Raw genomic sequence first — 27,712 nt, forward strand, 5'->3', positions numbered from 1 at the left:
GGACACTGCGAGAGAAGGTGGCCATCTGCAAGCCAGACAGGCCTCACGTAGCACCTCTGCTAACATCTTAATCTTGGACTTCTACCTTTTAGAACTTAGAGAAAATGAATTTCTGTTGTTTAAGCCACCAAATCTGTGGTGTCTTGTTATGGCAGCCTGAGCTTATACAGTACATTTCTAATTTAAGAAGTAGTTCACCAGAAATGAATCTTACAATCCTAACACCCACTTTCAACTTGAATTTGTATATATTTGTATATTATCCTATATAATAAAAGGCTAATATGCAAATCGACTGAATGGTGGAATGACCAGTTGCTGTAATGCACACTGACCACCATGGGGCAGACGCTCAATGCAGGAGCTGCCCCCTGGTGGTCAGTGTGCTCCCACAGCGGGAGTGCCACTCAGCCAGAAGCTGGGCTCATGGCTGGCAAGTGCAGCAGCACTGGTGAGAGCCTCTCCCACCTCCATGGCAGTGCTAAGGATGCCTGCAGGGAGCAGGCCTAAGCCATCAGTCGGACATCTCCCGAGGGCTCCTGGACTACGAGAGGGCACAGGCCAGGCTGAGGGGGACCCCCCCACCCCAGTGCATGAATTTTGTGCACCGGGCCCCTAGTATTTATATATACATTTCTAATAAATTACCATTTATATACATGGAATTATATATTCAATATACAGAGCTTTACTTACATAACTGTAGCTGCATCCAGGAAGAAATACCATGCCTATTAGAATGCCTTTTCCTCCCAGTTTATACTATTACACAAATATCCATAATACAAATTAGAAAAGGAGGTGCCAAAAAAGGTTGAAAATAATATAGTATGTAACTTCAGAAGTAAAAAGATTTCTACTGTTGAGGGTGGTGCACTGTGGTAACAGTGCGTGGTTGGCATATCAGGAAGGAACAAGGAAACCTTTGGTTGGAGTGCTCCCTCTGGCATTTGAGCAGCATGATGCTCCCATCTGTTGGATGATTCAGAGCTTTACACTCAGCATCCCTAGGCCCTCAGGAGCACTCTCCTGGCCTCGTCGTATCTGCGTTATCTACATGTTCTCAAAGGCTACTCAGCACCAGCAGCTCTTCCCAGAGAACTAGAGGTAAACTTTAAAGGATGTGAAGAAAACAGCAGAGATGATCAAATAAAATGTTTTAAGTGATGGTTAAATGACTAACACATTTGATTCTAAAATGCTGCATATGGAAAATTATAACATACAAAATCATAATATTTTATTAAGTGCTGCCTTCCAGTTACAAGTGTTCATTACATTTACTCAGAGTGAATCCTAATGTTCTATTTTAAAGCTTCCCATTTCACTGACTCATTCATATAGCCCTGACTCTATTTGATTTCTAAATACCTTTACATACTCATTACTCCAGGATACTTCCGATGCAGTCAACAAATAATGTTTTCCTTTTGACTTCCATACAACTTTCAGGCTGACTTACCTGGTATCATCTCTTTCACTTAATTATTTCCCTAATCAGGGGTCCTCAAACTTTTTAAACAGGGGGCCAGTTCATTGTCCCTCAGACCGTTGGAGGGCCGGACTATAGTTTTAAAAAAAAACTATGAACAAATTCCTATGCGCACTGCGGGCCCGGGACAAGTCGGCTGCTAAGCAGGACAGGCAGCAGCACCCGGCGGGCCGGATAAATGTCCTCGGCGGACCGCATGTGGCCTGCGGGCCGTAGTTTGAGGACCCCTGCATGGTGTTTGCGATCTGAGTTGAAGATTTAAGGAGAAGGGACAGGTGACCAAGGCAGAGTGAATGATGAGAAGATGAAGACAAGAACCACACTGAAGAGAACCCATGCAACCCAGGTCCCAAGGGGGATCTAAAAGGTTATGATTCTGTTGCAGATCAGGTTCTCCAGAAAGCAAACATCAGGACAGAGTTCAGCATGGAGGGTGCTTATTAAGTGCCTGTAGGATCAACAGGAAAAGGAAAAGAAAGAAAGCGCTGGATCTAGAATGACCCTTCTAATTTGTCCCTACCTGGGCTGAAATGACCAGGCTTTTAACCTCCTTCTCTCTCCAATCAGGTCACTGCTGTTGGACAGCTCCGTGAAGGCTCCAGTATTGCAGGAGGTGCTATGTGAAGGCGCTGACCCTGGAAGGCTATCATGCCCCCCTACTCACGCAGCAGGAGTGGTGTCAAGTCCTCAACTGAAGCAGTATCTGCATCACAGTGTCCTCCACTGATTCTAACCTCATATTTTAAAGTGGAAACTCAGGGGCAGAAAGGAGTCAGTCAGTTACAGACCTGAGTCTAAAGCCCTGAATTTATCACTCCCTGTTTTTTGTGGGGGTTTTTATTATTCTAACCAGAAAAATATAAAATAAAATATGACTGTCTATTTTGGAAAGGATGAGCAAGGAAGTACCGTATTTATTTGGTTTAAAGAATATTCTTTAATGGCATAAACAAAGGAGTCCAAACAATTGTAGGAAAGTTTATAAAGAGTACTAATTGTATGCCCTAACCAGTTTGGCTTGGTGGATAGAGTGTCGGCCTGCGGACCCAAGGGTCCCGGGTTTGATTCCAGTCAAGGGCACATACCTCAGTTGCTGGCTCCTCCCCAGCCCAGGCCCTGGTCGGGACTCATGCAGGAGGCAACCAATCGATGTGTTTCTCTCACATCGATATTTCTCTCCGTCTTTCCCTCTCTCTTCCACTCTCTCTAAAAATCAATGGAAAAATATCCTGGGGTGAGGATTTTAAAAAAAAAGCGAGTACTAATTGTCAAATTCACCATTTAATTATGAATATAGCATTATATATCAAATTTCTATACATGAATGTTTTGTTTTTGAATGGCTTTACATACACTTCTGTTCCCTACATACATGTTACCAACATATACTATATTAAATGCCTGCTTTTTCTAGGACTTCAATGGATCTCAATGGGAAAAGCATTAAAATAATTACTATGCTCAGGGCTAACACTACCCAGGTGAGTGTATGTAGTTTATTTAGCAAGTTGGTTAATCTGCTTGCTTCTTCATTTTCTAATTTTACTTGAAAGTGGCTGGATATGATAATAAAACAACTTCCAATTTAAAAATAAATAAATAAATAAAGTAAAATGCCATGGTTAGTAATGAGAATACAAATTCTTTGCTATGTGCATAAATATCATGTTTTTATATCATGCTTCCTCTCATATGCTGCATTTTGGGCACACTGTCCTTTCTGTTTTGTACATTGACCCCCAAGATATCACATGACCGACCCCTTTTCCTCTCTCAGGTGATGGCACTAAGGTGATCTCCTCAGAGGCCCACACAATCTAAGTACTCCCTCCCTGCCTAAGCCAAATTTCTTTTATGTTAACTTATTTTATTATCTTGGTAGCACAATTATCTCATATTATCTTTTAAATATATTTATCTATTATTCACTACTGAATCCCGGGCACATATCAGTGCTTGGTATTTAAATATTTAATAATTACTCATGTGAGAAAATGAATGCAGACAATGAATGTTTATGATTTATAGAATTTTAAATACACATCAGAAATACAACAATTACAAAATTATTTGTCTGGAGGAAATCATTCTCTATTTCTGAATAAATTTGAATTAAAAAAAGGGACTGCTACTTTTAATAGCAATATTTTCTTAAGCTTACTCTTCTTAAAAGTCATAATGTTGCACAAAATGAATATGTTTCTGTTTCCACAAATAATGTATTTTTTTAAAAATATTTTATTGATTTTTTACAGAGAAGAAGGGAGAGGGATAGAGAGTTAGAAACATCAATGAGAGAGAAACATCAATCAGCTGCCTCCTGCACACTCCCTACTGGGGATGTGCCTGCAACCAAGGTACATGCCCTTGACCGGAATCAAACCTGGGACCCTTGAGTCCGCAGGCCGAAGCTCTATCCACTGAACCAAACCGGTTAGGGCAATAATGTATTTTTTGAGGTAACAAAACTACTGTGTGGGAGACATTCCATCTTCTGACTGTTAAAAATTTTTTAAGAAAAAAAATGTTGAAAATTCTTAAGAATGACTTCCCAATTTTACATTAAACAACGAGCCTATGATAAAGAAAGTCTGTATAAGAGAGACAAACAAAAACAAGCTATAAATTAGGCCACTAGACTTACAATAATATTTTTGCAAGAAGCTTTTATAATTGTTGGCTAGTTTCTAAGCTAGGAATATAAGATGTCCCAGAAGATTAACTGAGTTTTGGAATTCAACCTCTGACAAGGTCAAGAGGAATGTCCTTTGTGATCTTCGCTAAACATTTACCCTAACACTCAAATACAAACCACTCCATTTATCTAAGTTTATACTTTTAGTGTGACATTAAAAATACTTAATTTTCAGCTGGACAAGGAATTAAATTCTTATTTTCATCTGCACCAATTTCAAGTTATCAAGTTCTATACACAATTCTCTTCTCTTAATTAGGGAAACATTCTTTTATTTACCTAAAAACTCTCCTAATAGTTCTTTCTCTCAATTCTGTAGTTATTCTAGAAGTTTGGTTCTTACTGGAAAGTACTATGTTCACTCTACCCACACAATTTTCATGAGAATTTGATTCTATCTTTTTTCAAATGTCATCTTTTGAGATTAATAAGCCATTATTAGGTATAGGAAAACCTATACCTAATTTCTTATAGAGGCCAGAAATTCAGTCATAAATGGGATTGATGTCAGGATGATAAAATCACCACAGTATATGAAGAAGAACTGAAGCAGTAAAAGAAAGACATTTTAATATCTTATGAAGTAGAGAAGAAATGAGCATAGATAAATACTAGAATTATTTTTTAAATGCATTGAGCAGGCCAAATTTTAGATAGTAAGCAATCACTAACTGAAATTAATGTAGTTTCTCTAAATTATCAGGCAGTTGTCCTAGTCAATGGTAACATTAAAGTAATGTTACATGGAAAAATTAAAATAGAACCTTGAATTCAGACCAGATCCTTCAGTAATCATTTCCACACAGAGTAATTCTAGGTTGTGCCATAGTCTGATACTTAAGATATGCTAAATAATGTAACAATTGGGGGGGGAGGGGTTAAATAGGGGCCTTTATCATATTCCACACTCACATTTTAGTAACCTCACAGAATTAAAAAGGGTTCCCAAATGAAATGTCATGATAATTCTTTATTTTACCCAAGTAACACTGTTAACAAATCTTGGCTGGCATTATTACCAGCTTCAAGGAAACAGAAAACAAGGTACAAAGCTAAGTTAAAAGCAACTTTATTACAATACTTTTCCAAACTTCAAAATGCATTTAGTATTGCATTTAGACCTAATAATATTATACATTATATTACAAGACAGAAAGCATTTCTGGTCAGATATTTAGCTTGAATATCTTGCAAAACAGAGCTTACTAGGAATAGCAGCAACACACAATAGTTTATATCACTAAGTGAAATGTTTCTCAGATATCTCAGAAAGAATCACTCATATTTCAATTCATTTTATGTTTACTCCTCTGATTTAGAAACAAAGCAAAGCTATATTTTCTATCACTTACTAGTTAATGCCTAGAAGTTGTCTATATCCTTATTATATCCACCAGCTTAGAAATATTTCCTTTGGTAGAAAATACGATTTTTTTAAATTAACCAAGCCAAACAAACAGTGTATTTTTCCCCATTGCAAACAGGGGCAGAAATCTCTTCTTTCCTTTTTTGGGGGAGCCAAATCTTGGCTTCCTCCTCTTCACATAGCCATATTATGTTATAATTACCTGCTTTAAAAGATACCCAAATCTATAATGAAATCTATTCTAATAAAGTCTTCTAGTTTTAATTCACAACCCACTCTGAACATTATGTAATAATGAACTTAAAAGTAACCTTAGGAAAGGTAGGAACTATTTTCCAAATTAGACAAGGACATTATTTGCTCACCCACTAACCCAATTCAACTTATGAAAATAATTCTTTTTCCAAGGTTACTACTCTGATAACAGTAAATCCACTAAACAGCTCTAGTCCTTTAATATACTCTGTTGGTTTAACAGCTGTGAGCTACTGACTAGCACAATACATGTTCATCCTCCTTATTTTCACAACAGCAGGAAATGGTTAGGAAAGTATAGAAAAGGTCCTATTGTTTTCTTACGGCAAATTTAATACAGATTTTGTTCTGAAGTTGGAGAAAAGAAAAAGTGAATGGAAAGGTATGTGCTGGCTGCTTGAGGGGGCAAAGCTCATAAATCACTGTACGTTAAGAGCACGTGCTGAAACTTCATGGTGCCAGTCACGTAATTTTGTGTATTTGGGGCTAAACACGTGAAGGGGTATCTTTTCCCTGTGGAAATAGAAAAGAAGAAAAAAGAAAAAAAGAAAAGTGATAGAAGAGTCATAAGAAAGAGCAAGAAAAAGTTTCTACACTTCGTTCATCATGCAGAAAACATGCCTCCTAAAGCTTAATTTCACAAAGCTGTGTTATTTAAGAGCAAAAGATTTTAAGGGTAGAGAGCATTTTTTAAATACAAAAATTTTGGAAACTTCCATTTTTATGCCCAAAATAAAGTGACTGCAAGATCACATGAATTCATTCATAGACTACAGTGTTAAAAAAAAGCACTCCAAACACACCCTTCCGCCTACTTATTTCAATACTAAAGAAAATAAACTTTAGACATAAAATCCAGACAATATCTACTAATTATGAAATCTGTAAGTTGTACATTTAAGTTCCACGAAGGGCACCACAGTTAAATGCTTAGCTTCTGGTTGCAAAAACAAAATGCCATACCATTACACTTGCAAATGCAAATGACAAACTGAGACCATTCATGAAAGGAAACCATTCATTCAATTTACAAAAAAAAATGGACAACTTACTTTGCCTTCTTTGTATTATCAGTTTCAGCTTCTTTCACTGAAATATAATAAGCAATATCCAATATTAGTTTGTTTTTTAAACTTTAAAATCACTTAAGCCAGTGATCTTTAACCGGTGTGCCACAAGAATTTTTAAAACATGAAATACCTGACTATTTAGTCAGGGGCACTGACCTCTTTTCCCTTACATTGTCAAAGAAAAAAATGACAACAGCCAACACAATAAATAGCCATCAGATGTAAATGAATCAAAATTATACCTATTATTTTTGTCAGATCAGCAAAAAACATACTTTTTGGTGTGCCACAGAATTTTACTAGTTAGTTTATGTGTGTCATCAGATGAAAAGGGTTGAAAATTGCTGATTTAAGCAATTGCATGCACCAATCAATACCAAATGGTCAAATTGCACAGAGCCACTAAAAAAAAATTCTATATCACCTTGTCACCTGGTCATAGACTACAATCAGTACTACTATTACTGCTGCTTCTACACTTTCCTGGGCTGATTTCTTATTTACAATAGCCATATTATGTATGGCAAAATTTAAAAGCAAATTGCCTCAAGAAAACTACTGTTTCCTAATAACTGTTTACCTGTCTAAATGCTACTTCTCTGTAGCAAAGAACATACCATATGGTATACGGTATATCAGAGTCCCTAGGTATTCACTTACGATTTTCAGTCCCAGTGATCTGGGCCAGGATTCGGAAGGAGCGAGACTGAGTCGTGCCCGTCCTCGGGTGCCAGTCTTCAGTATCCTCAATCAGTCTCTTCTTGCTGGCATCACTGTGAGTAGGTATGTGATAAAACTCTGTATTACGCTCCACAATGTGTTTTCTCGGTGGGCTAGGATTAGGAAGAAAAAAGTGAATGAAAAATTTATAATTATATTAAGGATAAATATTCTCTGCCAAATTATTTATAATGCATACATTAATCCTTAGTGTTCCTTTTATATATTTTGCTTTTGCAAGCATACACAGCTTCAATTTTTTTAAGAGCACCCTTCTAAAATAAAGTAGATGGAAATATTTTTTAAATAGAAAAAAGGTACATATATGCTAATATAAAATAATAGTATAAGTAACTATTCAACAGGAAGGTTACCGTTTAGGTGGGGTTTTCCTTTTTAAGTGACAGAAGAAGGCAGCAGAAGAGAGTTCCAACATGAAAAGGAAAAGAGAAGATTAAGAAAAGAAGGAAACAAAGAGAAATCTAAATATCCATTGAAGTAAAAATAAAAAATTTAAAATTATGTACTTATATTGTTTATCTATTGCCTAACAAAACACAGATATGCACTACATTCACAACCACTGCTAAACACTGATATGCTGCTAAAATGTATTAGCTTTCACAAAATTAAATGATCATGTCTTCACTAGACCCAGGAAACAAGAATGGTTTAGTACAGGCTAAACCAGCAATTCCAAACGCAATTTTGGAAAGGGACACAAGTGTCATTTTCTCATTCATGTGTACAGATAGATATCCCTCATCCCTAATAAGACTGTGTGCAGAATCAGCATAGTAAAGAAGAGCTATGGTATATGATAAACCAACTAAATATTTATCGAAGGACCCACATATAAATCTTGGCTCTATGATTTTTCAGAGGTGGGATTTCGGACAAGTCAATCTCACTAGGACTCACTGTTTTCATCGATAAGACAAGAATATCACATAAAGTCACACTGTTCTGAGGATTACATGAAATAATAAATATGTAAGTGATCTGTAAACTACAGAGTTTGCTAAGAACATTCATTTTTCTCTCAATAAAGCATAAATATTGGGGAATTTACAAAGTACACTTTACCACTTTACCCTAAGGGACCTTATCAAAACTGTCGCAGTACACTAGAAGTGTTTTTGTCCATCGAAGAACATGATAGAATTAACGTTAACACTGGCTTTAGAATCAGAAAGATAAAAGCTCAGGTACTACATCCTCCACTCAGTGTGTGTTTAATGCAAGTCATTTAATTCCCCCAAGTCTAGATGTTTCCCATCTGAGAAATGGGGACTACATCTATCTTAATGGGTTGTTTTGAGGAATAAATAATGTATGTAAAGTGTTTTCCACATTGCCTAACAGTAATGATTTCATATTGTTTTCTTTTATTATTACCAAAATAATTATTTGTTATGCATGCTCTAAAACTATGGATCATCTGCATATACAATGAACAGCATCCAAAGTATTTATATACAAAATTAGTAATACCTACTAAAATTTATGGTAAGTTTTTAATATACCAGAAGTGAAATCTCTAAAACACCTTTTACTAATATTGAACAAAATCAAATCCTTTTTAAAACAGACAAAATTTTTAAAAATTAAAAAATAATAAGCATAGATAACTTCATAACAACAGTCTTTGGCAGATATAAATTCCTAAGCAGACAATACTTAATCTTATGCAATTACCTGAATAATTTTATTTTAGTATTAAACTTATAGCTTTAAATTTCTCTGTAATTAGTGATTGCAGTTTATGCTTAAATGGCACCAATTTCAGGTATAAGACTATTGTATAATCTATAAAAGGTTTGTTCTATAAAAATATAAAACAACAATGTAGAATTAAGACACCAAGAATTGTAAAATGACACCACTTAAGAATGTTTTGTTAGCTGCGATTCACTTGTGATACTCTGTGACATTCACCACAGCAAAGGTCTTGTGTTAAAATGATATGAATTCATTTAGTTTTTTTTTGAGCTTTGAAACTCTAGACTCTGATTATTATGATTTAAAAAGAGAATAATCTCAATGATTTTTTTAAGTATTTGGGATAGAATATAAACTTAACTAGCAAGAGCAAATTATTTCAAAATACAGACATTAAAAATCAGTAAGTTTATTCAAATCTTTAAAAAAAAAACAACACTAAATGGCAGAGGCTGAACTACAACTCTCACAACAATACACATGGTGTATAATACTTATGTACCTCCCTAAGGGTTAACTGAAGTGTGGGTGCTGTAAACATACCCCTGATTCATATGAAGTTCTCTAGCATGAAAAACATGTTTCTGGGCTCCTTAACATATTTGAAAATTCTTGCAATGAGAAGATATTATCAAATTTGCTGGTGTTAAGTTGAAAGCAAGATGGAAAGTTACAGAGACAATGATGAAAATGACAAAAGGAACCACTGATTAGGTACTTACACGGTGCCGGGGTTACTGAAAGAGAAATAATACACACACACACACACAAATGTGATAGAGTAGAGAAGACATTGATGTTCCCAGGATGATGTAAAATCGACAAAGATGAGGCCAGAAAAAGAAGAAAAGGAAAAAATGAAATAACGAAATTCAAAACAATGAATTTACATAAAGATGCTACACAAGCATCATGCTTCAAAATAACCATGTAAGCACAGACAAATAAAAATGAACAAATGTTAGTCAAAACTTTGTTACACTGTTATTATTGGGACAACAGTCTTATCTGCGTTTTTGTTTGTTTCCCCAAACACTGAAAAATACTTTATATATCATTGCTAATTCAAGTCTCAAGTTACTAAAACCAAGAGAGAAAGATCCATTATTTTTAAAATTTTTCTAGATTTTTATAAATTTCATTTCAGTATGAATCCAAATTCCTATTATGTTCCTAACAAAAGGCACATAATAAAACAATTATTAGATGTAAGATGTGAAATCAAATTGTTTTAGAACCATTTTTTAAATCAGAGAGATTAAGAGAAAAACACTTTTACATAATATAAGTAGTATATAGTAATAGCAACTATAATCACAAATAAGTTATCCTGAATTAGGAATTATGCACTATTTGAAAATTTTCTTAACTTTTTTTAATGTGGTAATTATGATGAAAAATACAGAAAGCACAGGTCAAAAATAATGGGCTATTATTCAATCTTCATACTCTCCCCTGTCCACCACTACTACTACTCTCAACCACAAGCAAATCCCAGGGAATTTAGAACTGAATTTCAGAAACTCTATAGTTCTGTCTTACCAACGACCTAATTTATCCAGAAAGGCATGTCTGATATTATATAGTAAAGGACCTAGATTAATAACATCTAAAGAGGGGAAAACCTCAAAACATAATTCACTCACATAGCCTATTAAGTAACAGAATCATTTAAAAAATATAACCCTTGAACAATGTGAGGGTTAGGTGTGCTGACCATCCCCCCACCCCACCCCCGCTGCAGTTGAAAATCCAAATATAACTTTTGAGTCCCCCAAAATTGTGTTGTTCCCTGGTATCCTCCAGGGACTGGTTCCAGGACCCCTTTGGGTACCCAAACCCACAGGTGTTCAAGTTCCTTATATAAAAGGCATGGAACAATACATGCAGTCATCCTTCCGCATCCATGGTTCCCAAAAAATAAGGACAAGGAGAGTTGACTGTATATTTACTGAAAAAATTCTGCATATAAGTGGATCTGTGCAGTTCACAACCGTGTTGTTCAAGGGTCAACTGTATATTCATATTCCATTAAGGATAGAGAAGATCAAGTATAAACTCTAGCTTTCCTACACTGTTTAATCAATCGTTCCACAATAGAGTTTTAGTCAGAGTAACTAATAATTCATTATAAACATAGTGAAAATAACTTCCTACCAGTTTTAATACGAAGACTGTGAATGTGCCTATATTCCCAAACATCAAAGTCTGTTTTATTAGTTCAAGAGAGGTTGAGTTTCAATGAATGGGGTGGAATGTAGGAGTAAGTTTATCTCAATAGTTTATCAATATTTATTCTTCTCTAGCCCCAGTGCAAAGCATTCCCTCCTCTGCCTTGCTATTTTAAGTAGTAGGGAAATAGTTTTTCAAAATAATCTCCCCTCAACATAGTAGAATTTTAGATACATAATTAATCATTATAAAGTTTTGGGAAACAATTGTATGTCAACATGAAGTTGGGGAGGATGTTCTATAGTATGGTGAGGAGCAGCAAATGGAGGGTTGATTGCTTTCAACATAAAGATGCCAACTTGAATATGCCATATTTTCATGCATTTTAGAAAATTTGCCCAAGTGGAATAGCCCATCATACACCACAGTGCCAATGTGGCAGTCAGATGACTTGGCTTATTAACCTGCCTGTGCTACCCACTTCCCCTCTGCCCTGGGCAAGCTGCAATCTACAGAATGAAGCCTCTTTTTCCTCCACAGTGAAATGGACTGCAATTTCTCTCTCTCTCAGTCTCGTTGTAAGGGCATATGTTTAACATATTTATTTGAAGGCACTCTGAAACTATACAAATACAGGTGTGTTCTTAGGATAGATACCTCAAATGCTCATTATTAAAAAGTAATAGCAAACCCAACTGGAGTTTACGCACGTTATGTATTCATATAGCCTCAATTCACTCAATTTAACCTCAAGTCTATAATCATTAAAAACAAATATGAATTCAAAGTAACAGAAATAAGCCCAGTTCACAAATAGGTGATATAGAAGAGGGTACACCAAAATTGGATTTCAAAAGAAGCAGGCTCCAATCTTAGCTCTATCACTTACAGCTGCCAGATTTGAGAAACTTGAGTAACTTCTCAGCACTCAGTTTAAATGAGAATTAAATCACATAATGCATTTAGAAACACCTAGCACAATGCACAGTAATACCTAATAAATTAATTCATCTCAATCTGAATCTTAAATACATATTTAACCTAAATGCTTAAATTTATTTTTCCAAGTCCCATTTTCCCCCCTTTAAAGTCAAACTGTTTCATTGGAATCTAATAACTAATCAAAGTCTTTGTGCATAAGAATTTAACTTTAAATAGACAAACAATAAATCAGGGTTTGGGGATTTTTCACCAGCACATTGGTGTGCAATATTTCTTGTGTATATAATGTGAAACTATTCAGTTAGCGAGACCAAAGCCACACTGGAATATAGTTGCTCTAATAATTCAATAGTTAATTCTTGAGTGTGGCTAAGATATTCCATATTTCCAATTCTACTCTCTTAGAGTAATGATAAAGAAATTTCAGCATAACTCTGAATAGTCATAACTTAACACGAAATTATTTTAAATTCTAATCTAATATGACTTTAATCTATTTTAAATCTAGTAATCACAGGCAGTTTACTGTCAATACCAACAAACAATAGCAAGGTTTTTAAGTTATACTACAGTGATTTCCAATGTCTAAGCCAACTACCTGTGACATTTAATAAATTGATAATTATTTCTCTTAACTAATTTAAAAGGTGTATAGACTTTCTATCACCCAGGGACACATAACTGCATATATAGAGGTTTAAATCTTTCAGCCTCATTGTTTGAAAAGTCAAAAATGTTCTTAGAGACTTTACCTGGAAAATACTTGTTTTGTTACATGAATTTGGAAGTCAACTCAGTATTACATATGCCAATACTAGTGGTATATGTTTTCTGCTTTCTCTCCTACTTATACTTTGTCTTCTAGTAGTCTAGACTGATATACATTCCGTTCCCCAAAGCATTACTTTTTTTTAGCCATTACACAGCAAACCCCACATATATTTTAAAACAAAAGTCAAACACTAATATTTATTACTATAAAACAATTCACCACCACATAGCAATGCAAACCAAATTCACTGAAAAGACTAAATGTGGTTATTCTAAATTATAGCTGTTTTGCAAAATTTAACATAATTTTGCAAAAATCGGGCATTCATGCTGTTTACTCATATATAAATCACCATATTTCCTCTCCAGTAATGTAGATACTAACTTTGTCACTTGTGTTTTCTGCAAAGAGAAAAGCATTTAAAAATATTACTACCATATCATTATATGTTGTATCTCCCAAGGCCAGGTTCTTCAAAATACCACATAGGAAGTGTTAGGAAAAATTACAGTCCAAAGAAATTGAAATTAATAAGGATACATGAAAGACTTACCTTGAAAGCAGTGGCCATTATAATGCAAGGGCATATGGGAGGGGAAAAGGTAAATCACTTACATTACTTGATGCAAAACAGCTTATCTTCCAGTTTGGAATATAAGTCCCATTTTGCTCTAAGTAGAGTACGGAGAGTGGTAAAAAAAAGTAGCAAGCCAAGACCAGTAATTTTTATATGTTAAAGAAAGATTAAAAATTTCTTCAAGTGCCTTGTTCACTATTACTTATAAGAAACAGGAATGCTGACATCATATTATTAAGAAATATTCTGAAACTATCAACATAATCATAGATTTCATATTATTAGATAGGATGAATAACTATTTATCTCAGTTATGGTACATAATTAATAAGCACTTGTTTGTACCTTATGTTTACTAATCCTATATAAATTTGGATGAGATGTCTAGCAAATTAGCAAAGTAACTAGTGTGTGTGTGTGTGTGTGTGTGTGTGTGTGTGTGTGTGTATATATATATATATATATATATATATATATATAATCTTTATTGATTTCAGAGAGGAAGGGAGAGGGAGAGAGAGATAGAAACATCCATGATGAGAGAGAATCATGGGTCGGCTGCCTCCTGCATGCCCCCTACTAAGGATCGAGCCCACAACCTGGGCATGTGCCCTTGACCAGAATCGAACCAGGGACCCTTCAGTCTGCAGGCCAACGCTCTATTCACTAAGCCAAACTGGCTAGGGCACTAGTTACTTTAAATCACTTAAGAACTAAGACCTCTTGCTTTGAGGAAAAAGATAACATGAATTGAGCTTTACATCCTTCTAAATTTCTGATTATTGGTATATATTATCTTTTAAATAAAAAGAAAGTAACAATTCTCAACTTTGAAAATGTTGTGTTGCAAATCTCTTGTAACATTATAAAAATATGGAAAATTTAATCATCACATAATTAGTAAAATGTCTGACAGTAATTTAAAAAACAAACAAACTGCTTGGGACCTGATGCAGGAAATGCATTGATCAATATCATAAAATACCTATCCTTCAAAATGACACATCACGGACAAGTGTGTGATTTATTTTTTATTTCTTTAATCTTACATGTAGTAAGAGAAAGGGCACTGCAAATTTGTTTTAGAATTTCAGACACCACATTTGTTTTCAGAATAATCAAATTTTCATTGCCCTAACATCTGGACAACATTTGAAATCAAGCTATTTTTAAATACACCCATTTGCCAATGATGCCTCTGTTAAAGATGCAAAATGCATAATGATCCCTTTTCTCCTGAATCTTGCACAGTGCTGGACACCAGGCCTGTGCTCAATAATCACATGGCGATGGACTAAGAAGCCACCATAAAGGTCCTATAACTATAACACTGCCTACAGTTTCAGTTTGAAAATAATACGCTTTCAATCATTTCAAGTTTGATCATCAAAGCTATACTTATAAACCACAAAATTTAAAGCTTGGTATTTTCATATACTTTAAAGGTAGTACTTTTCCATAACCTCAATTTGCTTTTAACTCTACAATTTTCCATTAGGAAGACTTTCATATAAAATTTCAAGATGTGTTAATAAGGAGAAAAGATTTTAGTTCAAACACTTCCTTCAATGGACTTTTTCCTAGTGAACCTGGAATTTAATAAACGTAGTAAATTTCTGCTTTTGGTTTTCTGAGGGGCTAGCATTTGAAAGGCAGCATCTGTCTTTTCAGAATATGTACTTTGATGACTCTAAAATCTATAGTCTTAAAACAAACAGAAAAAAAAAGACAACCAAACATACCTCAACACTACATACTATTCTTCCTCCTCACATGAAAGAATAACATTCTTAGAAGGACACTCATTTTCTGCAATATATACATCAAAACTTTAAAAAGCCACCCACAACCACAGAACCACATGCAGGGCCCGGTAGCTGTTCCTCCAGACCTCCTCCTGCTCTTTCTCTCAGCAGCAGCCTGGAACCCTGCCACCTCTTTCTCAAAGCCCCACGGTTGCCATGGTGGCAGTGCTACCCAAAGCACAGTCCCTTCATTACATGAATTACCATTCAGAAGGGATTATCTCAGAAAGAACCTATCCACACAATTATTTTAATTATATTTTCCTGGGAACTGGCATTGGTAAAACCAATCAGGCATGCAGATTATTTCCATTTTAAAGTAAATTTTTGCCACAATAAATCTGATCAAATAAATTATTGGCTTAAAGTATGATCAATGAATTCAAAGAATAAAATGACCATCTATAAATAAAGACTGTTGAAAACAAACTTCAAAAAGGAAAAATTATAAGAAATAGATTTTCAAAAACATCTAACATTATATATTTAGTGACTATTCATTTAAATCTATTCATTTTAGAAAAATCTTTACAATGAAAATATCTCCTAATTTGCTTCTAAAGTTTTACATGCATCCCTGGACATTATTGTTTTGTCATTACTGTTTGCTTTTAAAGACTAAATTCCAGCATGAGCTTACCTGAAAACAACAATGCTTGCATTTTAACCTAAGCTAATGCATCAGGCACAGACATGAGTCAAAACTTTGATTTCTGTCTTTGTAAGACTTAATTCCTAGAAAAAAAGCTTCTTACAAACTCCTCATTTCCTCTCTACTTAGGGTATGATACATAAGCTGATAAACTGACAGAACTGCAACCACTGTTTAAACTTTTGGTGACTAATAAAGGAATGGAAATTTTGAGGAAGAAAGATATAAGAGTTGCCTTGCATTATAAGTGCCAGCTGCTCAATGCTGTGCCAGGACTTGGACAAAAAGAGTTACAGCGTATGTTACATGGTTCATAACATGTCAAAATGCATAATTAGGTTTAACCTATCATTGCCTTGCAGAAAGTGCAGTATGTATATAATATAAAGCTACATGCTAACGAAGCAAATAAAACCTCATCTCCCTTCTTTCAAAGAACAGCTGATTTTGAGGGGATTTAGATTGTTTCCTGGAAATTGCCTGAAAGAAGAGTTTTGATAAGAGCAGAAAGCACCCTTGGCCACCTACCCATTTTGCTGTTTACTGTCACCCTGGGATCCTCTTCTCTGTCCCTCTGCTAGCTCCTGAGCAGTCTCGGAACACACGCTGGTGACTGTGGGCTGCCGTGGGACATTAACTGCAGGTTTACCAGCGCTCAGTGCAGGTGAACGCTGGTCAGCACTAAGATTGGCATTAGCATGCAGTCCAGATGCAGCGAATGGGGGAGAAGTGACAGCAGCCACAGGTGGAGGGGAAGCATGTGATGAAGTGGTGGCATGGGCTGGGGTGAAGGCAGACGATGGTGATGGGATGGATGTGACTTTTGGTGAAGACACAGAACCAAAGGGCCGTGGTGCCTTATTGTAGGCCATGTTGGTTGTGGAAGTGACTTTGGACACAGCAGGAGATGTAATGGGCACAGGTTTAACTACTTCTTTAGGTTCTCCCTATGTAAAATAAAAATAAACATATACAAAAACACACCAGATACATGCAAACCAGATTCTCTTAAAAGAACACAGCTTGTTTTTAAAAAGACAAACACAATCATGTTAGCAGCTCAAACTTTACAGGTTTCCAGATAAAAACAATTAAGTTGATACAGCATAACATGCATGCTAACTGCTCCCCACATGCATAACACAGATGCACACACTGAGTACATTTTTTAAAATAAAAATGAAAGGAGTTTCAAAATATTTAGAAAATGGAGCAGGAAAGCTATCAAAAAGCCTAAAGGCCATCATAAGTGTCAATTTAGACATATTCCAAAGGAAAAATTTTCAAATTCCTCACAATAAATAATACATTGCTAACCAAAATGTTTATTTTAAAATATCCAGAGTCTCAATTATAATTCCATCTTTCAAACATGTTTAATTACTCTCCAGAGTACAATCATTTGATTCATGCAGAAGCAGCAGCACATTTCTAACTCTACATGTAAAAAAAAAGGAATAAGACTATTTTCAACTAACTCAGAAATGTGCACATTCTAATTAATTTTGAATCAAGAAATTGCTTTTTAAAAATCAACATAAAAACAAACAAGTAAACAAACAAAATCAATCCTTTTCTTGTCCTGCAATCCACCGGTTTCTCTCTCTGGAATGTTCTGAGATATCATTCAGGGAATAAAAAGGAATAAAATTCTTTCCCTTTTCCAAAAAAATGTTTAATAGTTACATGAGAAAAAAAAATGATCTTAGATGTTTCTTCACTGCTATCAGCCAAAGAAAAAATAACTAGTAAGAAAGACCAATTCTTTCTAAAATTAACAGAATTTGTGCTTACAAATCCCTATTCCAAAGCAAGTATAAAGTTAAAAAAAAAAAAAATTAAAGAAATCCCTGCTCATCCTACCATCCTGAAACAAAAACAATAAAATTTTTAAAAGCATACAACGGCAACTCTATTTACTTAATTTTAAGAAAGCAAAGGTAATCTTAAAAAATCTTATAAAAATTATAAATCTAACTGATGGGTGAAAGTAGCTTGTTACCTCAGTAAATCAATACAATAAGTAATTTGATAGAAAGGTACAAGTAAAATTAAAGAGAAATCCCCAAACAGCATAAAGTAGATGTATATGAATAATGGTTTGGAACAATTTGAGGATATAGATGAGAGAAAAAAGGCATTTGCCAGTAACCTAATGCAAGAATACTCAGCAAATGTAACTTAAAACTTATTAATAGTATGAATAAAATAAGATTAAGGACTTATAATATTCATTTTTAGTAAACACTTATTATCTTTAGAATATGTGAATAAAAACTGGCAAGTTGAAAGTAATGTAAAAATTTTGTATATAAGTTATTAAAAATACATGATACTGGAAAATGTTTTAAAATATAAGTATAATTAGAAAGATGGTAATTCTGTTTGTGTTGATTTCCATTTTCCCGTCATCTTTAAAGGAAAAGAACTGTAAGGAAAACTGTATTGAAACTGTACATTGTCAGTATGGCCTGAGAAAGGAATGGAAATTAAAATAGTTCAGGAGGGACTATCAAAATGTGACAGTAGGTTAGAAACACACCTTTTGAACAGGTACTGGTTCTGGCCTGGATGCAGCAGATGCTCTGGGGGGAAAAGGAGAGAAAAAATAAGAAAAATAACTTTTAAAAACTTATTAATGGAATTTATGTTATTATATACCTTAATATACTAAATCATTAGAAATTACAGTTTTATAACTCATTATTTTGACTATTCACAATCTACTAATTAGTTTATGGAACTCAAATGCTGCACAATCCAATAATACCCCTACATTCATTAGTTCTCTACACACTCAAATGAGGAAAGACAAACACCAATCATGTTTACTACTGCACTCAAATTTAATCTTTAAAGGGCAAGGATAATAAACGTGACTTTTTGATCCTTGAGTGGCTCCTGAAACATCATCTGAATCATCTCCAATAGTACCTGCCTTTTCCCCTCACATCCATGAAACCATCCACAGGATATTGGCCTCTTTGTGAAGATACTGAATAAACTCAGGTTGAATTGAGTCACCAAATGAATATTTATTTTGCATTCAGATTCTTATCTGCTTATGCAAGTTTACTCGTTATGTTGAAACTAAACTGTAAGTTCTTCCTTTAAGCTATAATTTCAGGGAAGGTGATGACCATGTACCATTTGTTTCTATCAGTACTGTGCCTGCCATGAAAGAGTAATAAGTGTTAAAAAGAGAGAGCAAGAAAGCAGGACAAAAACCCATGTACACTATAGACTTGACTATTTCTAAATCCAAATTAATTATTTTTAATATATGCTTTTTGTATTATTACTGTTCCTTTGGTTAGTATGGATTAATAGTAGCAATAATTGATTTATAGGAATTAGCTCATACAATCATAAAAAATAACCAAGTAGAAACTGTCATTATCCTGATATTTTAGATGAAGGACTTCAAAGTTAGAGTGAATAAATTACTTATTAGGATGGAGCTGAGGCCACCAGTTCTTATATATTACAATACACTGGCTGTAGTCAAGGAAGTAACTAAATGACTGGGAAAGTTTCTAATGATTTAAAGGCTATTTACCCAGCATTAAGGTACATGTTATGTTGAATAAGCAGTTGGGCTCTTCTTACATCACACAAGCCTGAGGACAAGCCATGAAGTGCAAAATTCAAGAAAAGTAACTATAGTAAGTAAATGAGTGATCATTTTAAACTACAAAGTATGAGACTGTTTTACTTATAGAGAAAGAGGATGCCAGCGAAGGATATTTCGTCTTTATGAGCATAACCTAGTAACGAACTCCAAACATTTTTAGCAGCAACTGATTTTTCCAATATCTAATTTGGTTAGCTAGGGCAAGCACTGACTGAAAAATTGGCTAACCTAATGAGAGGCCAGAATAGATGCTAACACTTGGTTATGGTTATATAGAATTATATACAATTGCATAACTTTCCATGTGTACTCTCAGACAGACTTTCCATTCATACTCTCAAGTTTCTCTTTTAGCTCATAGGGTTATTATAACAAGCAAAGGAAACAAGTTCAGTACAGAACAGTGGAATCTTCCTTTCACTGAAATTTCACAATAGGCAGCAAATCACAAAGGATCTATATTAAAAACACCCAAGGCATTACTGACAGTTTGCTATAATAGAGAAGATGGTATACCATTTTTACTTCTGGACACTTAAACTCTTCTAGCAACAAAAAAAACAATTTATGAAAAAGAACATGTTCACAAATAGAATAAAATGCACAGATCCTATATATATACTAGAGGCCCAGTGCACGAAATTCGTACACGGGGGTGTGTGTCCCTCAGCCCAGCCTGCAACCTCTCCAATCTGGGACCCCTCAAGGGATGTCCGACTGTCCGTTTAGAACCGATCCTACTGGGATCGGTCCTAAACGGGCAGTCGAACATCCCTCTCAATATCCAGGACTGCTGGCTCCCAACTGCTCGCCTGCCTGCCTTCCTGATTGCCCCTAACCACTTCTGCCTGCCAGCCTGATCACCCCCTAACCACTCTCCTGCCAGCCTGATTGCCCCTAACTGCCCTCCCCTGCTGGCCAGCTTGTGGTGGCCATCTTGTGTCCACATGGGGGCAGCCATCTTTGACCACATGGGGGCAGACATCTTGTGTTGGAGTGATGGTCAATTTGCATATTACTCTTTTATTAGATAGGATAGAGGCCTGGTGCATGGGTGGGGGGCAAATGGTTTGCCCTGAAGGGTGTCCTGGATCAGGGTGGGGGTTCCCTTGGGGCGTGGGGTGGCCTGGGCAAGGGGTCTGTGGTGGTTTGCAGGCTGGCCACGCCCCCCCAGCGACCCAAGGGGAGGCCCTGGTATCTGGGATTTATTTATCTTCAATAATTGAAACTTTATAGCCTTGAGTGGAGCCAAGCCTCCTGCTTGCTCCGTGGCCGCAGCCATTTTTGTTGGGATTTATTTATCTTCTATAATTGAAACTTTGCAGCCTTTGGCCTGTGCTGGCCAGGGATGTGCAGGAAGCTTGGCTTCCTCCATTGCCGGGGAGACCCAAGCCTCCTGTTCACTCCGTGGCCGCAGCCATCTTGGTTGGGTTAATTTGCATACTCACTCCTGATTGGCTGGTGGGCATGATTTGTGGAGGTATGGTCAATTTGTATATTACTCTTTTATTAGATAGGATGAAAACCAAAACCTTATTTTTTCCTAGATGTTTCTTCTTTAAAAAAAAAATGTTTGATTTCAGAGAGGAAGGGATAGGGAGAGATAGAAACATCAATGATGAGAAAGACTCATTGACTGGCTGCCTCCTGTATGCCCCGTACTGTTGATCAAGCCCACAACCCAGGCATATGCCCTGACCGGAAATCGAACCGTTTTCCAGGGTTCATAGGTCCATGCTCAACCATTGAGCCATGCTGGCTGGGCCAGATGTTTCTTCTTATTTAAACAGTGTTAGCAACAACAGCAAAAGCCACATAATGGTTAGTTTCATTAATTTTTTTGAAAAAGCATACAATAACAATATGTCCTGGTATACTTTATGCATTGAAAGTTCTACAAAAATATTGTATGAAATTTTAAATTCACAAAAAGTTTATAAATCAGAGGCTTAAATCTGTTTTCCCTTCTTGCCTTCTAATAAGGTTTTACTAGTGTAGTGACATGAACTAAGACAAGTAATCAGAGAAAAGAAGGGCAACAAGCCCTGAAAACCCCAGGATTGAGTCCATTACCATTCAATAAAAAAAAAAAAAATTGATTTACAATTAAATGTCAAATAAAATGGTTGACACCAGATACAATAAAAATTAGTTCTGTTGGTTTAAATTTTTAAATAACCACAAAATTAGTCATAGAATCATCGAAACCTGGAAGGTTCTTTAGTGCTACTTCATCACATGCCAATCAGGTTCTCATCTGATCTCAGCTTGAATGTTTACAGGAGCTCTCAATTTAAGCCATGTATTTTCTGAACACTTCTGTTTAAACTGGCCTTCATTTTTGAGTGTTATTTTGCTTCTTGGAGTAAACAGAATAAGTCCATCTGTCCACATTAAAAATATTTGGAAAAACATTTTTGACACACAGCATATGTACATAAAATCTATAACATTAATTATATTTTAAAAAAACTTTACTAATTATCACAGAATAAAAAAATAAAAAGATTTTTACTTTCAAATATGTAAAGACTAGAGACCCGATGCACGAAATTCGTGCAAGAGTAGGCCTTCCTTCCCCCGGCTGCCAGCACCAGCTTCCCTCTGGCACCTGGGACCCAGGCTTCCCTCGCAGCCCCAGCTTCATCTAGAAGGTCATCTGGAAGGACGTCCAGTCAATTAGCATATTACACTTTTATTATTATTATTATTATTATTATAGATTGGTTTTAATGTTAATACACAATGCTTGTGCGAATAACGCTGTAAGTTGCTGGAAGAACTATGTATCTTATGGTTCTTTTGGAAACTAATTTGGCATTTATTTACAAAAAAACCTCATGACTTTTTATATAATAACTTCTGGGAATCTATCATAAGGAAATAATCTGAAATATGGAAAATACTTATGTATAAAAATATTTGATCCCTACAATGTAACTTTTAAGAGTGAAAAACTGAAAACAACTGATTACACAATGAGAAGATGGTTAACTTAATAAAAACACATGATGAGTCAGTATGCAATGACTAAAGTCATTCTAAGAAAGAATTCTGAATTATGATAACATGCTTTCTTTATAATGTCAAGTGAAAAAAGGAAGATATAGCACATACAGCATGAATAGTGCATGGGGGATAGGGGATGGAAACACATCAAAATTTTAATAGAGGCTCCCTATGAATAATACTTGTTTTTTCTCTGTTGTGTGTGTTTTCCATATTTTATACAATACACATGTGCTACTTTTTATATGTAAGACTATTTCTCTAAGCATGCTTAGCAGAAAACTACTTTCCAAAACACAAAATAAACAAAAAGGTTCTGTTTTCAAAGATGTTTGGAAAACTTGAAGTTAAAGTTACAAAAGCATCTAAGCAACATGACTTCTCAGACCCTTAAATGCCTACAGAAGAAAATACTGTGGATTGCTGTCCATACCCATTTGAAGTATGGAATGCTTATTTATTTAGAATACTCATTCAAGAAACCCTTTACAAGAATGAAGTTAGAAAGTTAAAAAAAAAACAACTCTCTAGGAAATGTTAGTTAAGAGAAAATAAATCTATGTAAGTCTGAACTGTTTACTCAGGTCTTCTATAAGGGGATAAAATCAAGGGAAAGAAATATTACAACCCATAAAATCCTAGAATATCATTTTATCCAACTAGTACTTTCTCAAACTTTAATAAGATACCCAAAGACTATGTGCATTATTTAATCAATGTTTAAGAAGGAAAGTCCCACTTCCTTCATCAAACTAAAACATATACTTTCTATAGGCCCTGAGAAAATCGTAATGTATGAATAAAGAAAACTATTTCTCAAAATTAAAATTTTTATAGTTGTCTTTCTTTCTAGAAAAATATATGGAGCATCTGCTCCTTTACTTAAATGTCATAGATTACTTAAAAGCAAACACTTTTTGTCACCTGATTTTATGATAATTTTGCCAATTCAACACCAACAGGAATCTCCAATTTGGGGTGTGGTGAAGAATGAAATTTTACTCAGTGCAAAACAGCTCAATTGTGATACAGCACGGTTGTGGCTATGATGCCCCTCTCTGGCTAGACAACTCGGCTCTGCTCCTCACAGGTCTGCCTTATTGTGCTGGTCTGCTCCATTCTGTGCCAGTCTCCTCTTGCCTGGACTGGTCTGCTCTGATCTGTTCCAGCGAGACATGTTGGGTATTTCAGCTCCAGCCTGGGAAACACAGTCTTCAGTGGAAAGGGCAAGTGCACTCTCAAACCCAGAGGGGCACTGACTTAACATAGACAGAAGTCCCCACCTCTGGTCCCTGCTTGGTCAGTCATTGTGCAAATGAGGACTTCAAATCCTTGCCATTTGATTGGTCCAAAAGGCACTCTCCTGATTGGTCATAATGGAGCCACTCTCACTGGCTAGCGAAGATGCTGGTGGGGACAAAGCTAAGCAGTCCGACTGGATGGGGAAAGCCACAGTCCTATTAGTTGAAATAGGATCCTAGGAACTCCTTTATAAGGACTGGCTCAGATGGCAGAAACACAGTGCAGGCAGGCAGTTTAGTGCAGAGGCAAGTACAAGTAGTTCAATGCAGACTTCTCTCTGAAGTGCAGTTTGTATGAGAGGCCTCTGTGTAGAAATGGCTGCTAAGCTCTGTGTTTGTTTTTTTAATTTGAGCCCAGTTAGCCACGAGGAGCCCTTCTTAGTAGTTGTCTTCTTTCTTAGGGTCCACATTTAATAAAGACTTTTAAATAAATGAAGTTTGAAAACTAAGGTGTAATTGTTAAAAAGTATTCCTACATTTTTTCTCTTCAAATCCTGGGAAATATGTAATGGGATAATATATCTTCCTTTCAACCACAGTGATCATCACAAGTCACTTTTGTGTAGTGTGTGTTTCAAACCAGCAGAGATCCTGGCCATGGCTTAGTGCCATGCACTCAACAATTTACTCATTGTTCTCTCTTCCTTAGTGTGAAGCCACTGTACAGGAGTAAGCCATAATGGTGAGAGCCTACTGCCTTGGCTCAGGACTATCCTCAGCTCATGGAATTCAAAGAACAAAGACGTCACTGTGGCTAGAACAATCTATTTTGAAAGTTGATTGATTTTTATAGGAATGGTATCCAAAATAAAAATCCCTGATACATTACAACCAGTTTCAGAACTTCTGGCTGAACAGTTGAAAGGAGTTCTAAATTATAAAAGATCATATTAAAAACTAGAATTGTGATGCCCTGGTTAAAATAATGTATAGGAAAAATGATGCCATAAATAAGCAATAGTTCTATCAAGGACAAGATTCCAAGGAACCGAACACCCAATGAATGGTATTATATTTAAGTTATATTTTTCATTAATAAATGCATTTTAATACTGCTTTATAAAGTAACATGTTTTAGTTAATAAAGTAGCCAATGAATGGCCACATTAGTCTTTAAGAATGAGGAATTATGCAACAAAACTAGACTGATAAAGTTATTCACATTACTCATTATGTCTTCGTAACTCCTTCAACCATATCTAATATACTTAACTCATAAACAATTGTACAGAAAAGAGGAGGATTTTTGTTCATCCTCTGTGAGATGAGCTCTAAGTTTCCCACAGTACGGCCATCTTTGGGCTCAGTGACCTCAGGACCCATAAACATTAGGGTACATCATTAATCACTTTAATTGCAAAGTTGTCAATTTGCAATAACAAAGCAACTCCAGAGGGGAAAAAAGTGAGCACTCAAGTGTGCAGAGGGATGTCTCTTTATACAATTTCCCATATTTTATTGTACTTCCAGTCAGTCTACTTTCCTAAAAACTTAAACCTTAAACATTTAAATCACATGGCAAAGTACCAGTGATTTTTTTCTATATAATTTGAGAATATGTGAAGATTGTATTTTCTATAAGCAAAAGTACAAAATAGTTACATATCAGCACCTGTCAGCTTATAAAAAAATTGTATTCATCACATACACATGCACTCACACAGAGAGTCTCTCTCTTTCTCTTTCACTGTTTGCATCTTTCCTGTCTTACAATGGAAACTAATGAAGTACATTTTTTTTCCTCCAGAGAGAAAGAAATAAGCCAAACTGGACAGACTTTGAAGAGTGGGATAAAGACTGTAAGAGGACAGAGCAAGGGAATTACTCAAGCCCATCTCATTCTCTGCCCTCTCTGCTTGGGCTTGGCTGGAAGCTGCCTGTGGATCTGCTATATCCAGAGCAGGCAGTTGCTACTTGATAATTACTTCCCTTGGTAAGGGCAAGCGCTTCTGTTGTAAAGATCCTTTTCAGGTTAATGGGGTTTGAGGAGAAATTTTCATTAAACAATTCTAGAAGCCAGAGAGGGTGAGAGGGAAGAAAGAAGAAAGACACCTATGAGCTTCCCTAATCCACATGGTTACACTATTTTCAAGGAGGGGAAAAAAATGCAGAGGGGAGGAAGAGGGAGTAGACAAGGGAACATTAGGCTAAATTTAAAATAAAGTATTTCCCATTATACAAATAATGACAGCATCAGCATTATAGCTACCATTTATTGGGGTCTTACTAGAGGCTCAATACTAAATTAAAGGCCTTATGCATAATATATCGCTTACATTTCAGAAATAAAGCCTAGAAGGGTTAAATAACTTGACCACTACAAAGTTTAACACGAATGTCTACATAATCCTCCCTCTAATATATCCATCTCACCCAACAAGAGCCAACAAATTAACAAACATTTTCCCTCTCATGATATACTGTTTTATTTTCTACTAGAGGCCCGATGCATGAAATTCGTGCAAGGGCCTTCGTCCGGAAGGTCGTTCGGCTGTCTGGTCTAATTAGCATATTATGCTTTTATTATAGACTAGAGGCCCGGTGCACGAAATTCGTGCACGGGGAATGTGTCCCTTCGACCAGCCTGCATCCTCTCCAATCTCACAATCCAGGACTGCTGGCTCCCAACTGCTCGCCTGCCTGCCTTCCTGATTGCCCCTAACTGCTTCTGCCTGCCAGCCTGATCACCCCCTAACCACTCCCCTGCCAACCTGATTGATGCCTAGCTGCTCCCCTGCCAGCCTGGTCACCCCTAACTGCCCTCCCCTGCAGGCCTGGTCACCTCTAACTACCCTCCCCTGCAGGCCTGGTACCCCTCAACTGCTCTCCCTTGCAGGCCTGGGTCCCCCCCAAATGCCCTTCCCTGCAGGCCCGGTTGCCCCCAACTTCCCTCCTCTGCCGGCCTGGTCACCCCTAACTGCCTTCCCCTGCAGGCTTGATCGCCCCCAACTGCCCTCCCTTGCAGGCCTGGTCCCTCCCAAGTGCCCTCCCCTGCTGGCCATCTTGTGGTGGCCATCTTGTGTCCACATGGGGGCAGCCATCTTTGACCACATGGGGCAGCCATCTTTGTGTTGGAGTGACGGTCAATTTGCATATTACTCTTTTATTAGATAGGATAGAGGCCTGGTGCATGGGTGGGGCCAGCTGGTTGCCCTGAAGGGTGTCCTGGATCAGGGTGGGGGTTCCCTTGGGGTGTAGGGCAGCCTGGGCGAGGGTCCTGTGGTGGTTTGCAGGCCAGCCACGCCCCCTGGCGACCCAAGCAGGAGGCCCTGGTATCTGGGATTTATTTATCTTCTATAATTGAAATTTTGTAGCCTTGAGCGGAGCCAAGCCTCCTGCTTGCTCCGTGGCCGTAGCCATTTTTGTTGGGATTTATTTATCTTCTATAATTGAAACTTTGTAGCCTTAAGTGGAGGCCAAGGCAGGCCAGGGCTGCGGAGCTTAGCTTCCTCCATCGCCGGGGGCAACCCTAGCCTCCTGCTCTCTCCAGCTCCGTGGCTGCTGCCATTTTTGTTGGGATTTATCTAT

At 36.4% G+C, this 27,712-nt stretch overlaps 1 protein-coding gene across 13 annotated transcripts in view; it reads right to left on the bottom strand.

Moving 5' to 3' along the window:
* The window catches only part of PDLIM5 (PDZ and LIM domain 5), a 234,544-nt gene that overhangs the window by 86,198 nt on the left and 120,634 nt on the right, over positions 1–27,712 (bottom strand). For 2 of the 13 annotated variants that reach the window (XM_080641037.1, XM_080641038.1), the window contains exons 4-9: positions 18,783–18,825; positions 16,769–16,860; positions 7,973–7,990; positions 7,539–7,711; positions 6,861–6,897; positions 5,133–6,321 (exon numbers count right to left, since the gene is read on the bottom strand). In XM_080641037.1, coding sequence (XP_080497163.1) covers positions 6,228–6,321; positions 6,861–6,897; positions 7,539–7,711; positions 7,973–7,990; positions 16,769–16,860; positions 18,783–18,825 — 457 coding nt within the window. In that variant the 3' untranslated portion in view covers positions 5,133–6,227. Of the gene's footprint in view, positions 1–5,132; positions 6,322–6,860; positions 6,898–7,538; positions 7,712–7,972; positions 7,991–16,768; positions 17,188–18,782; positions 18,826–27,712 lie in introns of those variants that run through there. The other 11 variants (XM_080641046.1, XM_080641047.1, XM_080641035.1 and 8 more) reach the window with 8 other exon arrangements.

The sequence above is a fragment of the Plecotus auritus genome (assembly GCF_963455305.1).
Source record: "Plecotus auritus genome assembly, chromosome: 1".
Taxonomy (NCBI): Eukaryota; Metazoa; Chordata; class Mammalia; order Chiroptera; family Vespertilionidae; genus Plecotus; species Plecotus auritus.